Here is a 16508-nt window from a genome sequence, read left to right as displayed (position 1 = left end):
GCTGTCGGGGGTCTCTCCATTGCCCTGGGCTGAAGGATCTCCACTCTGTCCCCAGCCAGCAGGCTCAAGCCTACCCCATCACCTCCTCGCCACCACTTTTGTTTCCTTGGGCCCTACCTGTTTCAACACATTTGACCTCTTTCCTAGATGGATCCTCTGGAAGGGCCCAGTAGATCCTGCTCTCTCCATCCTTAATTCTAAGGTCACATTTATTTAACTTTTCCTGGCATCAGAACCCTTTAATTCAGGGACTTCCCTGGTGGTCAAGTGGTTAAGACTCTGCGCTTGCACTGCAGGGGGTGCGGATTCGATCCCTGGTCGGGAAGGTAAGATCCCGCATGCCCGTGGTGCAACCCAAAAAAAGAAAAGAGCCCTTTAACTCTTAGCCCCTGCCTGGCTCTGGTCCAAATTTGCTGGGTACCTGCTTGGAGTGTACTGGACTGTACGTACCTCTGATTCTCTTGATTCTTACCTCCTTCTAGTAGGGCAGGGATCTGATGAAATCACACACACAAGTATCAGGGCAGTATCTACAGAAACAAGTGCTGCCATCCATCTTTTTGCAAAGGGAACGAGTTGGATATTCTTCAACTGGGGCAAGATGCAGTAAGAATGATTTGAACCCGTTCTGGGACACTTAGGCGTATTCATATCAGGGCAGGACAGGACAACCTAGTGACCCTGCCCTCCCTTCTGCTGAGTCACTGATCAGGTCTTTAGCTTTTGTTTTCAGCTTTTGACATAACTCTCTGGGCAGCTGGGATCAGTACTGAATTCCTGCCCCTCTCTCCACAAAGGATGGAGCGCTCCATCCCCTGCACCTTTCAGGTGAGTGGCACAGTTACGGGAAGAGCGGATGAGAGAGGCAGGCTAGGTAGCGGGTGCTCTTAGCTCAGGGATCACTTGCCAGGAAGAGAAGAAATTTCCTTTGTTAAAAACCACATCTTACCACAGCTCAGAAGTGTCCTCCTTTCTCCAGGACAACAGGGTAGAGGTGATTCAGAATTGCCCAGTGTCCGCATTTCCACAGACACACCACAGTACTTAGGATCCAGATATTACCTTATTGTAAGAGGGCAGATGACTGCCCTCAGGAGGCTGGTCAAAGCTGACGGGCACCTCCTCCGGCTCGCTGGCCCGAGACCACACGCCAGGGCTGCTGGGGGTAGAAGGCGGGCTGTGAAATGGTGACACCATGGCCTTGAGTCCAGGACTCTTGGGTGAGGCCCCAGGCAGCAGGGCCGCTGGATCAAAGACTAAATTGGCCTGTAGAGAAAAGATGAGGAATTTCAAACCCAGGCTGCATTCCGTAATGCCCAGGAAGCACTGATTTGATCCGGCAAAAATGCATTGGAACAGTCCCGATTTATAGACAAAGAGGCCAGAATAGCACCTGTCAGCACCTGCAGGCACCAGGCTCTCATGCTGTCAGCACCCTTTACCGTCGTTCTCATCAGAGTCAAGAGCAGTTACTGCTTACTGGATGCCTACTCTGCTGGGCATGTGCAGTTTTCCTCTCTACAACCACCCTACATGTTCAGTTTTGTTCTCATGGCACACATTAGCAAAGTGTTTAAGGAATCTGCCCTGGGATTCAAGCCAGGTCTGTTTGTCCCTCAGTCTCCAAGTACAGGGTCTCTCTCGGTAGACCACAGTGGTGGACACAGCAGGCCACCACGCCTTTCCAGCGGGGAGCCAGCGGAGCAGATGCCAGTGTGTGACCCTACTTGCAGCATCGCAGTGCAGGTGCAACCAGACCAGAATGAACCCCGAGGGCAAGCAAAGGGGAGGGGTTACCCGAAGGTAACCAAGGCCTGAGGGAGTCAAGAGTTTGGCGGGGGAGGAGGCGGTGGTCCCAGATCTATCCGACTGCCTCGGAGAAGGTGGTGGTGCAGATGTCTACGGAGGGACTGAACGTGAGTCCCTTGGGTCCTCTAGCGCCACCTAGGGGCTCTTGTTCCTCCTGCTCTGACCTCTGCGTGTCCAAATCATTGCGCAGTTGCATCCTCCAGAGCAGGAGGGCCAGCAGCAAGGCCTCCAAGGGGAGGGACCAGGCTGGAGGGGCAGATGATGCTCTCCACGCAGACACACCCAACTCCAGATGTTGTTTCTTTCACTTAATAGCTGTGTGACCTACAGCGAGTCCAGTAGCCTTCCTGTGTCTCAGAGTCTTTATTTGTCCCATCTACTGAGCCTGACCTTTAGAGTCTTTTATGATCTGGTCCCCTTACTCTCTCCTGCCACTACCCGACTCACACCCTTTCCCTCCAGACTCCCCTTGGTGCCACCCTCCTGCCAGCCGAGGCTCTGTCACCTTGGAGAACTCCGACATGTACTTTAGGACTGGCACAGTATAGAACATTACACATGTTTAGGACGATGTTCGTATTTCAATTGTGATTTTAAGAAAGAATTTATAATATAGACAAGATTGTGTCATTGTCCAATTAAAAATATAAAGTTAAACAGCAACAGTGTGAGCCCACGCCATGTCTAAAAGCAGCATGTTGCAGGTGCAAAGGGACAGGTTTGGACCACAGAGGCTGTGGGAGATGGTGTGCTAGGATGGCTCAGAGGACTTCATGGCAGAGGCGATATTAACTGGGCATTAAAGGAGGTCTTCCTGCCCTCTCAGGGTCAAGCTGGGACATTCCCTCTGTAAGACTGCTTGCAAATAAAATGGGTCTTGCTAGCCAGCGGAAAACTTGAACTTTGAACTAGTGAAGAAAAAATCATAGTTCCTAAGTCATCCAATAGAATACTTAGAAGAAAAATGAAGCTGGTGATGCACTTCTTAGTTCTTTCCCCACGTATTTCCAACAAAGTAAGGTTCCTATGGGATTTGGCCAAATTATATACTGTCGCTGACATTCTTCATGAGATTAAACCATTAGAGATTAAACCCTCATTCTCAGGTTGCGATGTTTCCCAAAGAGGCTTATTAATGACTGGAAAGGGGAATAACACCAAGACTGCAGGGTACACAGCATTTGCAAACTAACTTCTGGTAGGCTGCCGGGAGACAGAGGTAGGGGTTCTCGGCTACACCCTTTGGATGGCTGCTAGGAGGGAATGTCTGAGTTCTGGGGTCCCTTCTGAGAGATCCCTGGTATGTATATGGGAGCCCTGCAGCCTCCTACAGCGATGGGCAGCCCACTGCCTCCCTGCAGCTGGGGTGGGATCAGGGCTTCTCAGTATGAATTAAACTTCAGGGGAGACCCCACCCCCACCCCGCGATGAGGTAGGCTCATAACCCAAACCAGAGATGCTTCCCTTAACCCCAAATCAGGCTGGGGGCCAAATCCCTGGTCTCTCACATAGCTGGGAACTGCAGAGGCTGTGGCTACCTGTCTTGACACACCCCTAATGATGGCTTCAGAACAAGGTAGACGAGCCAATTTTATTAGTTGGACCCAGAGGGGAGGATCCAGTGCAGGAGAGCCTTGTTGTTCTCCTGCACAGGGACTGCGGTGAAAGCTGGGGCATCTTCTACAGGCCCCACCCAGATATATCACGCCTGTCCCTCCTCTGTGCTTTAGCTCATGCTGTTCTCACACCAGGAGTACCTTCCTCCCTCCTTTCCAGCCACTATTCCTAAGGACTGACTCAGGAAATAGGTATTTCCTAAAGCATTTGTTAATTACTCCTGCCCACTTGACTGTCTTCTCACTGTAAAATTTTACCCGCAGTGGTTCTCAGTGGGGGTAGGGGGCAGGGGGATGATTTTGTCTCCAGGAGACATTTGGCAATGTCTAGGGACATTTTTCTTTGTCACAGTTTACTGAAGAGTGCTGCTGGCATCTAGTGGATAGGGACCAAAGCATCTTGCAGTGTACGAGGCAGCCCCTGCAACAAAATTTACCAGCTCAAATAATGCCGAGGTAAAAAGTCCTGGTCTAGGGCTTCCCTGGTGGCGCAGTGGTTGGGAGTCCACCTGCCCATGCAGGGGACACGGGTTCGTGACCCGGTCCGGGAATATCCTACATGCTGTGGAGTGGCTGGGCCCGTGAGCCATGGCTGCTGGGCCTGCGCGTCCGGAGCCTGCGCGTCCGGAGCCTGCACTCCGCAACGGGAGAGGCCACAACAGTGAGAGGCCCGCGTACCGCAAAAAAAAAAAAAAAAAAAGTCCTGGTCTAGAGCAGTAGGAGTCGGATAGTTACCCACAATTTAGATCTCCGGTATTTACCCTCCTATATGTCTTTTATTGTATCATGTGTGAAAACCTTGTGTTCCCAACAAGATTGTGAGATCAAGTGCAGTGTCATATACTTCGTTTACACTCCCAGGAAAGCCAGCCCCACTGTGGGCACAGTGGTGAGGGCTCTGGATGTATAAGGTGGCGAGGTAGGATGCAATGCTTTCCAAACAATGAACTTGGCCGTAGTGGTGTAATGACTAGCACCTGAATTTCAGCCCTGTGTAAAGCTGAAACGGTTTGTGGCTGCATTCAGGCCATGGAGAGGACTTGGCTATTCCTGGAGTGTTTCCTGTGTATAACATCCTTTCCCATAAGACTCTTGAGGCATCTGATTATCTTCAATCTTCATTAGGTACTAATGACATGAGCTCATGTTTGATAGGGTCCTTATTTTAGCATTTTGCCCCCAGGTAGAGCCCCTCATCCTTCAGGGCAGTTTGATCACTAGCCGGTTATCAGAGGTCAACTGTCCAGGTGACATCTGGGACTACCCTAGGAGCCCCAAAGACATGCAAATGTTGGATAAGAGAGGGGGTTGGATAGGAGGTAGCATCGATTCTGAACTTACCTGGAGCTTCTCGATCAGAGGCGAGCTCTTCACCTTGACTTTAGGAGGGTGGCTTGCATTGGGCGGTGACTTCTATAAAAGCAAATGGACCAAAACAAGCAAATGAGTGAGGTGAAGGGAGGTGGGGTTCTGGCTGGAGCCCAGAAGCCACAGTTGGAATAAGAGGAGAAGAAAAAGTTGGCTTTACCGCCTCATCCCTTAGCTCCGGGAGCTCACTTACCTCCTGAGGTCCTGGGCGTGGCAGATTCCCCTTCCCCTCTCCCTCACCCTACCACTAACAAGACCGCTTGAATCTATGGATCAGAGCAGGCAGGACGTCTGAAACACAGCAGGCCTCCTGTTCCAGGAAGAATGCCTTCATGGTCATTATGAGAGAACAGACTATGTCTGAGGGGGACAAGATCTTCACCTCATGACCTTCAACAACATGAGCCAACAATTGGAGGGGATTTCAAAGAGAAAGGGCACAGTGACCATCCATTCTGTTTGTCATAAACATAAGAAACCACAGAGCCGGAGTGAAACCTGACAGAGGTATACTTGAAGGTCTTCCCTTAAACTAATAATATTTTGGAAAACCCCACCAATAGTGTTGTTTATAAATTATCATATTCTAAAACACTGACTATTCATTTTGATTAAACGGACATTTATTGAGTATCTCCTACATTCCAGGCATTGTGTTGGTTACATAAAAATGAATATGATTGAGTGCCTGCCCTCTGAAAGTGGTCAGTGTCTGAGATATCTTGTGTGTGTATATATATATATATATATACACACACACACACACACACACACCCATATATATGTTCTGTTAGTTGGGATATTTTTGTGATGAGTGTGTTGTCAGGAATCTTGCCTGTCTTTGGATTTTATATTATCTAAAAAGATTGACTCCTTCCTGTTTTGTGTAAAATCCCTACAACTTGATGCTAGTTCCACAGCTATATTGACCCTCAACAGGTAGGAATGATGACAGCGATGATGATGATGATGATGATGAAGAAAAAGATGACTTCCATGCTGTCGGACAGAGACCTATAGTTTGGGGACCCTGCTCCTCGCACCCATGTGCTAATTTACTTGAATCATAAGAAGAATAACACAATTTCTTATAAATATTCTGAGATAGTTATTGAGTGAGATGATTGTATTTTAGTGATGGAAGGAGACAGACTCACTCAACTGAACTCCCTGTGACCTTTTTAAGGCCCAGCATTGCAGGGCGGGGGAGGTGCTGGAGAGTGGGGCAGCCACTGGCTGGGACTCAGGAGCTCCCTTCCCCAGCCCCTGCTAACTCCGGCTTTGACAGGAGCCAGACGGCTGCCCCGGCCTCAGCCTCCCCGGCCAAGACCCAGGCAGGTGGGTGGGTTGGAATAAACGATTCTAAGGCCTCCTCCAGCTCTCAGGTGCCTCTGGCTCCATGAGTTTATACCATCAGACATATTTCCACAGCAGTCAGTCTTTCAAGGAGCCTTGTGTCCACCGTGAGAACAAAGAGCTTCCAGCCCAAACTCAGTTGTCCTTAATTTCTGGGCTTTACAGTGAAAGTTCATATGAGGCCGCGTTTCTGAAGATACTGTTTAGGAACTGCAGCAACAATTGTGCTGACAAAGCTCACTTTATGTAATACTTTATTCTCTTCTGCAACTGACTAGTATCTTCTGAAGAGAGTGAAAATTCAATAAACACAGCCCCTTCATCATAGGACAGTGCTGGGAACCCAGCTCATGCCCTACAAAATCCTTGTTGATTCGAATTGAACTGCAAAGCAGGAAGAACCCCAAAGAGCCGCCGATGCCATTCCTGGGAACGGCTGAAGGTGGCAGTATTTCCTTTACTGTTTAACAAGCAGCTCTTTACTGTTTAACAAGTGGCCTCCGCTCATACAGTTGGTGGAGAAAAGTCAGCCTGATATCTCTCTTTATGTATGTATATATGTCCATATATGACATTCCTATAATGTCTAGAATAATGACCAGATTTTTCAGATGGAACTGTTTTCCAGCCCTCCTGTGGGCAGGCAAGGCAGGCTCAGTGGCCATATTAAACACTCTTTTGGGTGGGTCCTCCAGAGAGGGGCAACTCCAGGATACCCTGTCGGCAGGGGCTGGCTCCACCGTCTCAGGCCTGTGCAGGCATAGGGAGGGGGCAGGGATGAAGAAGGGATGGGAAGCCCCTCTCCGGCACTGTGCATTGGGAACCGAGGGGTAGCCTGACTGGGGCCTTCCCAGGCCCCCAAGGCTCCCGGCACTAGGGCTCCTGCAGGCTGTGTCGTGGGAGTCCGGAAGGAGAACTGTGGCAGCAGCCTCCACAATTTTCTAACCCAGCCAGACAGAGCTGGCTGCTCGTTTTATTTTTATGTGAATTTCAAGCTCGTGACAAAAAGTCACTGATCTCTGGAAACAACGTCCTTCCCACGTGCAAGCAGCCTGTCACTCCACGTGGAACCTTCCCTCTTAAATCCACCCTCCCATTCATCCAGCCCTTGGCTATTACATGCCATTTAGCTGCTGGTGGTGCCCCATGGGATGGAACATGTAAACGTATTTCTCCCAGAGCCACTGAACTCCCTCCACTTTTATCCAGGGGATAAAAGTCCCCATCCGGCCCCCATCATGTCTGGTTAGTGTTCTTGTCCCATTTTACAAAAAAGGAAGCAGGCGCAGTGCAGTGACTTCTCTGGGGCTGAGTCCAGGTCATCAGGGGGCAGCCTCACGGTAGGCACCTAGTGGCCACGGCCTCAGCCTATTGCCTAACACAGACTCCAAGCCCTCAGGGTGAAGGTCACAGGAGAAGTTCACCCTCAGTAAAGAGAAGTTGTTGGTATGGCTTTGATCGGAATGCTGGCTGATGACCCCACGAAGATGGGGTCAGAATCATGATATCAGCACCTGAGGAGACCCCAAGAAAAACGTAGTGTTTTTTAAACTGGGCTTCTTGGGGCGTTCTCATCCCAGAAGACCCCTGTCCCGTTTTGGGGGGGAGTATTCTCAGAGCATATGGGGGGCCCCACCCCCTGCCCACTTGGTTGAGAGCAGCTCTGAGTTTCTGCTTTACCTGATGGGCTTCTGCGCATATGCCTTGGGTTGACAAAAAGGTTTGAAAACCGTTGACCGACTCCAAATGTTTCACTTTATAAATGAGAAAATGTAGACACCAAGGGCCTTGCCCAAGCCCACATGACTATCCAGTGTCTGTCGTCAGGATGCTGGCCCCCAAAAAGGAAGCGGGGGAAAGAGGTATCACAGTTGGCATGTGGGAATTGGACTGTCTTGGGCTTGCTTGCTCTATTTTGGGGTTGGCCTCCCAGGCTGGACAAGAGAACACGCTAATCCATTTCTGGCGGGGACCACGACCACAGTGAAGCTTCCTGGGTTCCTGGGAGGGTGTGGACAAGTTGCTCTTACAGCTACAATTAGATAAATAAGGGTAGGTGAACATGCAGGCCGGGAATCCATTGGTGGCTATGATCTATGATACCAGAGCCTTTATTATGTTGGTAACATTGGTTATTAATATCTGAGGGCAATGAGGCCTCCTGTGTGCTCTGGTTCTCTTTCAGTGATCCAGAACAATAGCCAGCCTTTTCAAGATACCACAGAAACCCACGCCTCTCTCACACTGCAGTTCTGCTTTACGTGAGTGCGGCCCTCTTTCCAGATGCTTTGCACACTTGGAAGATCGTATCAGTCAGACCTGGGAGTCAAACATGACTTTCATGACTCCTGAATCTGGTGTGGTAAAATACTCCATGGACCCATTCTCTTGGCGGAAATGCTCAGGCTTGAAAAATAGTGCTTCTGTCCTTGAAAACCATAAGGGAGGCTCAGTAACAGGGCGTAGGAAGGGACCTCGTTTTCAAAGTAAAGGATTCAGGAAGTGTTAAGGACATTCACCCCTGAATCTGAAATGGAGAAATTCCCTGCACAGGTTTCAAGTCTAAAAGTGTGAATTGCATGCCTCTTCCTACAAAAAGGAGAAAGAAAATCCATAACCAGCATCCTCTGAGCCCCCAGCAGCAGAAGCACTTACCTCTTCACCATTCTGGCCCAGCTCTACCCTGGGGGGGAACAGAGAGAGGGAGCAGGGCGGTTTCCTTCTTGTTGGCTTACTGGCTGGTGTCTAGAGGGAGGGCGACAGACAGACACACAGAGAGAAAAAGAGAGAGAGCTAATCAGGCAACAGGGAGGAAGAGGAAGGAAGTAGAAACTGGTTTTAGGAATGTTTAGGGATGTCTGGTGGAGAAAAGAATGAAGGGAGGGATTGCATGTCTTTGTGACTGCCCGTTAACTTTATAAATTCATTCTAGTGAACTGTCTACCCGTTTTGACTTTCAGGCTCTCTAGTCCTTTTCAGACTCTCCCAGTCCTTTCCTGCTGGAGCACCCTCTTTTACTTGTGATTCACTGGCCGGCCTGAAGCAACATCTCACAATGACACCCACACCCAGCTTCTAAGCACTGTCAGCGCCTTTGATCGATACTATCTCCTTCACCCTTTATGACATTCTTATCGTGTCTGAAATTATGGACCGATTTTTCAGATGGGAGAATAAAAACGCAAAACAACACACTAAAAAAGCATGACAATTACACTCTCGTTTGTCCCAAGGGGCCATGATAAACCTCCCCACACACTGGGGTTCCCTTCCCTCATTTCACTTCTAAGGAGCTCCTCACACTGCAGGACTCAAGAAAATCTAGCCCAAATCTCTCCAATGCTGCAATACCCCATTTGACACTGACCTCTCCAGCAGGATTCTAGAATCCACTGGTCACCGGATCCCTTTCCTTCCTGATCCCTGGCTTCCTACCTGAAGGTGCTTCCGTTTCTGTCCTCTCTTTCTTCCCAATTCTCCTTCTGGAATCCACCCTTGTTCCGGATTCCTAAGCTTCCTAAGCTCCGGGGAGGAGCCTGGTGTGGGGACTTCTTTATTCTGAAGCAGTCCAGGCCTGGCACAGCTGTGCAAGAGCTAAGTCTCTATCAGTGGACGACTGGGGTGGACAAGCCCCGGGTTCAGACCCCCCATCTCTAACAGCAGGGCTTTCAGCTCTCAGCCCTCCTGGCCGCAGGGGAAGCCTCACTCTGGTGGGGAACGGTCCTGCCCAGGCCCAGCAGCATGGCGACATTCCTCACATTCAGAGAGACCCCTCTCTGGCTTCTCTTCCTAATTTGGTAATTACCAAGCCTCCTCCCTCCCTCTCCTCTGGGCCTGACCCAGACTTCCCCTTCCTCCAGCCCCATCCCAGGAGAGGGGCTCTGAAGCCTCCTGACTCACCTTTGCAGCGGCCGCCTGCTCCCTGAATCGCCCGGCCAGCTGGGCCACCGAGGGGGGCGCTGAGTCGTCCACACTGGCGTTGGTCTCTGCCGGCCTTTCCTGGCAAACCAAAGGGAAGCCAAAGTGAACCAGCAAATATGCACTTGGCACTGCTGAGCATCAGCACCGGGTGCCACACAAGGTGCTTGCTATGTGGCCACAAGCAGGGATGCTGCCACAGTGAGGTCTTTTCACAGCGTTTTGCAATTGGCTCCTGCATTCAAAGATGTAAAAAACCCGTTCAGTCAACTGCATTTAGTGAATGTTTATAGTGTCCTTGGCCCTGGGTGTGGCTCTGGGGATCTGGAAAGGAATAAAACTTGGTGTTGCCCTGGGGGTGGAGGTTAGGGCACCCAGGGATCTGGGAGGCAGGACAAGGCCGGGTTCCTCGTCCCATGGAGACCCAGTCCGGAGAGGGCTCTATCAGGGACAGCATCTTCCTGTGGTCACATGAGGCTTCGAAAACTGTAGGCTGGCAAAATGCACTGGAGAGAGAGGCCTGTAAGTGTATCTAATGGGAGGAGAAAACGTCTTTGATTGAACTTTTATTTATTTATTTATTTTGGCTGCATCGGGTCTTCGTTGCTGCACACGGGCTTTCTCTAGTTGCGGAGAGCGGGGGCTACTCTTCGTTGCGGTGTGCGGGCTTCTCTTGTTGCAGAGCACGGGCTCTAGGGCACGCGGGCTCTGTAGTTGTCGCTCTAGAGCGCAGGCTAAGTAGTTGCGGCGCACGGGCTTAGTTGCTCCACGGCATGTGGGATCGTCCCAGACCAGGGCTCGAACCCGTGTCCCCTGCATTGGCAGGTGGATTCTTAACCACTGTGCCACCAGGGAAGCACCTTGATTGAACTTTTGACAAGTATTTTTGTGTCTTGTTTCCCCTACTTAATTGAGTGCCTTGGGCATAGAAATGTTCAGAAAATATTCAAATAACATGAGAGTCAAGTAGCACGGCGATGAGAACCAGACTATCTGGATTCGACCGCTGAGTCGCTCCATCTCCCTAGCTCAGTGACCTTGGGCAAATGATTTTACCTTTCTGTACCTTGACAGGGATAACAGCAGCACATCACTCACAAGGTTGTTCTGTGGATTAAATGACTGACTATACATCTAAAGTGTGAGGACAAGGCCTAGGACATAAGAAGAGCTATAGAAGGGTTATTATTACTACGGGTAACGGGGTCCTTCCTTCCAAGAACACTGCAATGACTTCAGTTCTAGGGATTTGCATATTGCATTACTGTTCTCTACAGTGTCCTCATTGAGAGAGACTCACCCCTTTTACTGTTCTGTTCGTTTTTGCTGTGAGCTTTCTGCAAACTGGTGACCAGCTGGTTACCATGCCCCTGCTCTACCCCCAATGCAACCGTTGGTTTCCTGTGGCCTTCCCTCCCCCAAGGTGCCTCTAGGCCCCCTGAAGAGGCCAAGATGCACCCTGGCCACTGTTCACTCCCATGTGCCATTTGTCACCAGGACTGATACGGTGAGTCAGTAAGCACTGGAAACGGCCCCCTCACTTCTGCCTTGTTACATGCGGCCTAGGGAACCACACAGTTTTAATAATGTTTTTTAAATGTCCAGTCTCAGAGACATTCAGCTTTGGTTTTTGGTGACCATGACGATGGCATTTCGTACACAGACTGCAAACTCCCTCTGCCCACGTCTAGCCTGAAACTGGGAGGATCTGGGTAGCAGTTTGCTGGAGAAAGTCCATTTCTGTCTTTCCACGGGGCTCATGGCCTACAAACACCAAGCATGCTCCGCTCCAGCTGCAAGTTTGCATCCCTGTACACCCCCCCCCCCCACACTCTCTCTCTCACACACACACTCTCTCTTTCTCTCACACACACACACACACACACTCTCACACACACACACACACACACACACACACACTCACATACACTTCCTAGGCCCTCCTTTTTGCGCTAGAAGTGTCTCCAAGCTTTCTTACTTGGGTGCTCCCTCCAAAGGAAATGTCGCTGGTCACACGGTGATGCTGCCCCTGGAGCAGGGGAGGCGCACACGGCCGCCTCCCACCGCCTCGGGTGAAGTTACATGGGGGCCAAGCTTTGTGAAGGGGGCTTTGCTTAGAGATAGGAAAGAACTGCAGTGGCCACGGACCTTCAGATCTGCGAACAGGCTGCTCTGGAGGAAAAGACAGGTCCCTCTTTACTGTTTCCTGCTGTAAGTCAAGTTTATTCTCATTCCAGCCTAAACATCAGATGCTGATTTCACATAAAGATGTAAAAGGATGCACCTCTCTTCAAGATGCCAGAGTCCCCGACAGCGCTGGCGCGAGCGGGGAACCCAGTGCCCGCTCTGATTAGTGCCCTACATGTGTCACGCAGGGCGTGTTCAGAGGCGAACATCTTGTCCTTGTGATTAATTAATTGAGCTGCTCTTGGCAAACATGCTGGGCCCATCAGTCTGTCCATCTGTCTAACTTCCCGCCCCCATAACAGCTCAGTCTCTCTGTCCGTTGCTATATACTGCTCGTGTCCTGCTGACAGTGCACTTTACCCTCGCCCCGAAGGCGCCAATCACTGGCGGTGCAGGAAGATACATTCCAGATAAAAATAGAGCCGTACAGGAATCAGAAACTCCTCCCTAACTTCCCTGTCTCAAAACCAGGCTTGGCGAGGGGCAAGACAACGATAAGGCTTCTGGAAACATTTAGAGCTTAAAAGCTGGGTCAAAGGAAAGATTATAATACGTCTGAATTTGTTTTCCTGGAGCCCAGTGAATGGGTTTTCTTTAGAATGTCTATGGACTCCAGAGCTTCCTGAAGCCTGGCAAATCCACTCACTACCATCACCTCTCCAGATGCTTCTCATCCTATGTTGTAGAAGAATGACTGATTGTTGCCTCCTCTCAGTTGGGCACATCGAAGCCCAGAGAGGGCAAGTAGCTTAGCCAGAGTCACACAGGAGAAGCCAGGCAGAATAATCTGTGAAACACTTGACTCCCACCACCTGATAATCCAGCAATGGACATCAGTTAAGTAGCCTAATTTGTGAAGGTGCTTTGACAACTGTAAAGCGATATATATATAGTGAAACTATTATAAGCCGCTGGGCTATGCAGGTACAGCAGAAGAAGCATGGCTTTGGGCGTGGACAGGCACCGTGGCTCAGCCTGTTTGAGGCTTTGCCTGGATTTCTGCCTTGCAAGTCTAGCAGGTACCACTAGTGACCTCCTCCAGTGGTTCAACATCACACCGCCTTGGCCCCAGGCAGGTGAGAGTCTCCTTCCAGTTCGCCTGCAGGTGTTCTCTCTCTCTCTCTCTGTCTCAGCCCTGAGGCTGGTTTGGGAAGGTCTTGCTCCCACCTTGATTGTTCTTAGATCTGAGAATGACTTCAATGTCCCTGCCTAGTCCCCAGATTTCCTGGGAACTCACCCCCCACCCCAGCCTCTCTGGGACTTAGAGTTCTTTCTTTGTTCCAAAGATGTCCATTAAGTGTTGAACATAGAGCCGGGAACACAGAAAGTCCTCCTCGAAGGGTGCTTTCTTTCCCTTCCCCCCATCCAACCCAGTTGTGATGTCAGGGCCTGGGCACCTGCTCCCAGAGTCACTGATACCCTAAGCTCACCCCTCTCTCGCCTGCATCCACATTCCGGGTCTTGGTCAGTTTTGACCTCAGCTGGTCCTTTCTTCTTGGGGCCAGTTTCCACATCTTAAATCTGTTTTCTGAACTCATCCCCCTTTGCGTCCTGCTTTAGTTGACCCTCGTCTTTACAGATTGCTGTCCCCCTGACCCCATTCCATCTTCCTGGGCCCAGATCTTGCTTACCAAGCCCTCACTGCCACCATTCCAGCCTGGCTCTGCCAGCAAGCTTGGAAACCACTCCTGTGGTTCCTGTGAGTGCCGAGGCCAGAAGAAAATCACCTCTGGTGTTTATTTTCTGTTTCTATGGGACTTTCTTCTGAGAACTGAGGAACCCCTGTGTCTGGACAGCATGGAACTTCCCCCTCACTGTTGCCACGCTGAGTAAATACAATTTGGGTACCGCTGACCATCCACATAGTGGAACCTTTGTGTACAGGCCTAAATCGGGCTCTACGTACCTCCCTGGCTCTGCCCCTGTTTCTCCATCCTCCTCCTTGGTCCAAGGTCTAAGTATCTACCAGTCTCAGGGCCACGGGTTAGGGAAACAAGGCACCAGGGGAGGCTTCCTCATCTATAGCTTGCGGGGGAAGCAGTGAGAGGGCTCTGCCTGGGGGCTGAGGAACCCCTGCTCTTAGCTAAAAGGAAGATTATCTCGCTCACCAGAAACAGGCCAGACAAGCCAGAGCCTCAAAGTATAAGGTACGCTTGCTTCTTTGCTCTTCTAGAACTGTAGTGGATTTTTTTTTTTTTTTTTTTTTTTTTTGCGGTACGCGGGCCTCTCACTGTTGTGGCCTCTCCCGCTGCGGAACACAGGCTCCGGACGCGCAGGCTCAGCGGCCATGGCTCACGGGCCCAGCCGCTCCGCGGCATGTGGGATCCTCCCGGACCAGGGCATGAACCCGCGTCCCCTGCATCGGCAGGCGGACTCTCAACCACTGCGCCACCAGGGAAGCCCCTAGAACTGTAGTGGATTTTAAGACCATTTACCCCCTTCCAATATAACCATACTTAAACCATCATTTGAAAAGGAACAACAGACAGCCTCTTTGGGATGCCACAATGATTCCAGGGTCTTCCTTTACACTTACCTTACCCTTAACTCTTCAATTCACCCCAATGTTTAACCATTACCACCCGGGGACGATGGAAAGGACAATGGACTAGGAACCAGGTTGGCCCGTTTGACTTACCTACCTACTTAGAGCAGCTGCTATCAGGGAGGCACTGTCCTTACAGCACTTGATACATTTTCTACCACTCTCACAATACCTCTTCTCGAACAGAAAATGGCCCAGAGTTGCTAACTCACTCTTCAAGTTAGTAAGTACAGCACCAGCGTTATCTGAAGATCTCTTTCCACAGGGACATGCTATATTAACTCTAGACTTTCTCTGCAAGAGTCATCTTAGTCAGTCTCTCATCAGTAAACATTATTGTCCTAGGCCCTGCGGTAAAGCAGTGAACAAGACAGAGTTCTTGCCCTTAAGGAGTTGCTACTCCAGCAAGGGTAGCAAAGAGTAAACAGAGAGGCAGATAAGTAAGATAACGTGTTAAATGCCATGAAAAAGAGGAAATAGGGCACTTTATCTATGGGGGTATGGGCAGACATCTCTGAGTCATGTGAGTTGAATTCCAGCTGGGGAAAAGATGGGAAGAAAACTGTTCTGAGCAGAAAGCACAGAGAGGAACAAAGGCTGAGGGACAGAGAAAAAGAGAGGTGGCAGGGACCTGTTGCAACCAGGAGACAGGAGGAGAGACAAAGGATGAGAGGCAGTCTGGGGCCCACTGCATGAGGCCCCGAGGACCATGGGAACCTCTCTCTTTAGGTTTTTTATTTTATTTCATAAAGTGAAATGAACAACACTCGTTCTGGAAGGGGAAAATCAGCAGTTTGTATTTTATTCATTTGGAGGGTTTCGAGGAGGGACGTGACCTGAGTTACACATCAAAAGGCTGTCTGTGGAGGATGGATGAGAGTGGAAGCAGAGGGGACCAGGAGGAAGGTTCTGGCAGTGCTCCAGCTGAGCAGCGATGGTGGAGCGGACCAGGCTTGTAGCAGCAGATGGTGAGAGGGGGTGGATCTGGACGTAGGACAGCTTAGGAATTAGGACGTAGGACGTAGGAATTACTGATGCACTGAAGTAATTACTTCCCTTACTGTGGGAAGTAAGGGAAATCGGGCAATCAAGGATGACTCCCAGATGTTTGACGTGGACAACAGGATGCATGGGGGTATTTTTTCCTGGGTCAGGGAAGTCTTGTTGGAGAGAGAGATGTGGGTGAGGGTATATGGGGAGTGAACAGCTCTTTCTTTCTCAGTCATGAAAGCTTAAAATGTCTATTAGACATCCACGTTGAGACGCAGTGGAGGGAGTTGAATATATACCCAAGTCTTGAGTTCAGGGGAGGTGTCCAGGCTGGAAACAAAACTTTGAGAGTCACTAGATAGAGATAGTGTTTGAAGTCACAGGACAGTATAAAACCAGGAAATATAGAACAGGGAAGGGGAGAGGTCCAAAGACTGAACTCCTTATATTAGCTGTGTCTCCTTATTAGCACTGAGCTGCCTTTCACTCACAAAGGAGGGGACCTTTCCTGTTATCCCAGTGGGAGGCTTACAGACATTTTGGTGCAGATTGCCAAGAGGATGGGTCAAGGCCAGAAGAGTTCTTTGGCTTAGATGATAGAGGATAAAACCCTGGAATGTCACGGGAAGGAAGAAACCTCGTGTCCTCCATCTATGCTGTTGGGTCATGTAGTCATCACATCACCACTGCAGGATGCACTGGGATAACAGTGATTGGGG

The 16508-nt window shown here is 50.1% G+C and overlaps 1 protein-coding gene across 1 annotated transcript in view; it reads right to left on the bottom strand.

Annotated features, from left to right (window-relative positions):
* The window catches only part of RCSD1 (RCSD domain containing 1), a 65864-nt gene that overhangs the window by 9930 nt on the left and 39426 nt on the right, over positions 1–16508 (bottom strand). The window contains exons 2-5 of the mRNA XM_060015289.2: positions 10050–10148; positions 8805–8894; positions 4767–4838; positions 1063–1266 (exon numbers count right to left, since the gene is read on the bottom strand). Coding sequence (XP_059871272.2) covers positions 1063–1266; positions 4767–4838; positions 8805–8894; positions 10050–10148 — 465 coding nt within the window. The remainder of the gene's footprint in view (positions 1–1062; positions 1267–4766; positions 4839–8804; positions 8895–10049; positions 10149–16508) is intronic.

The sequence above is a fragment of the Delphinus delphis genome, chromosome 1 (genome assembly GCF_949987515.2).
Source record: "Delphinus delphis chromosome 1, mDelDel1.2, whole genome shotgun sequence".
Taxonomy (NCBI): domain Eukaryota; kingdom Metazoa; phylum Chordata; class Mammalia; order Artiodactyla; family Delphinidae; genus Delphinus; species Delphinus delphis.
Note: the sequence above shows the minus strand (reverse complement) of the source record. Positions and strands in the feature narration are given on the sequence as shown.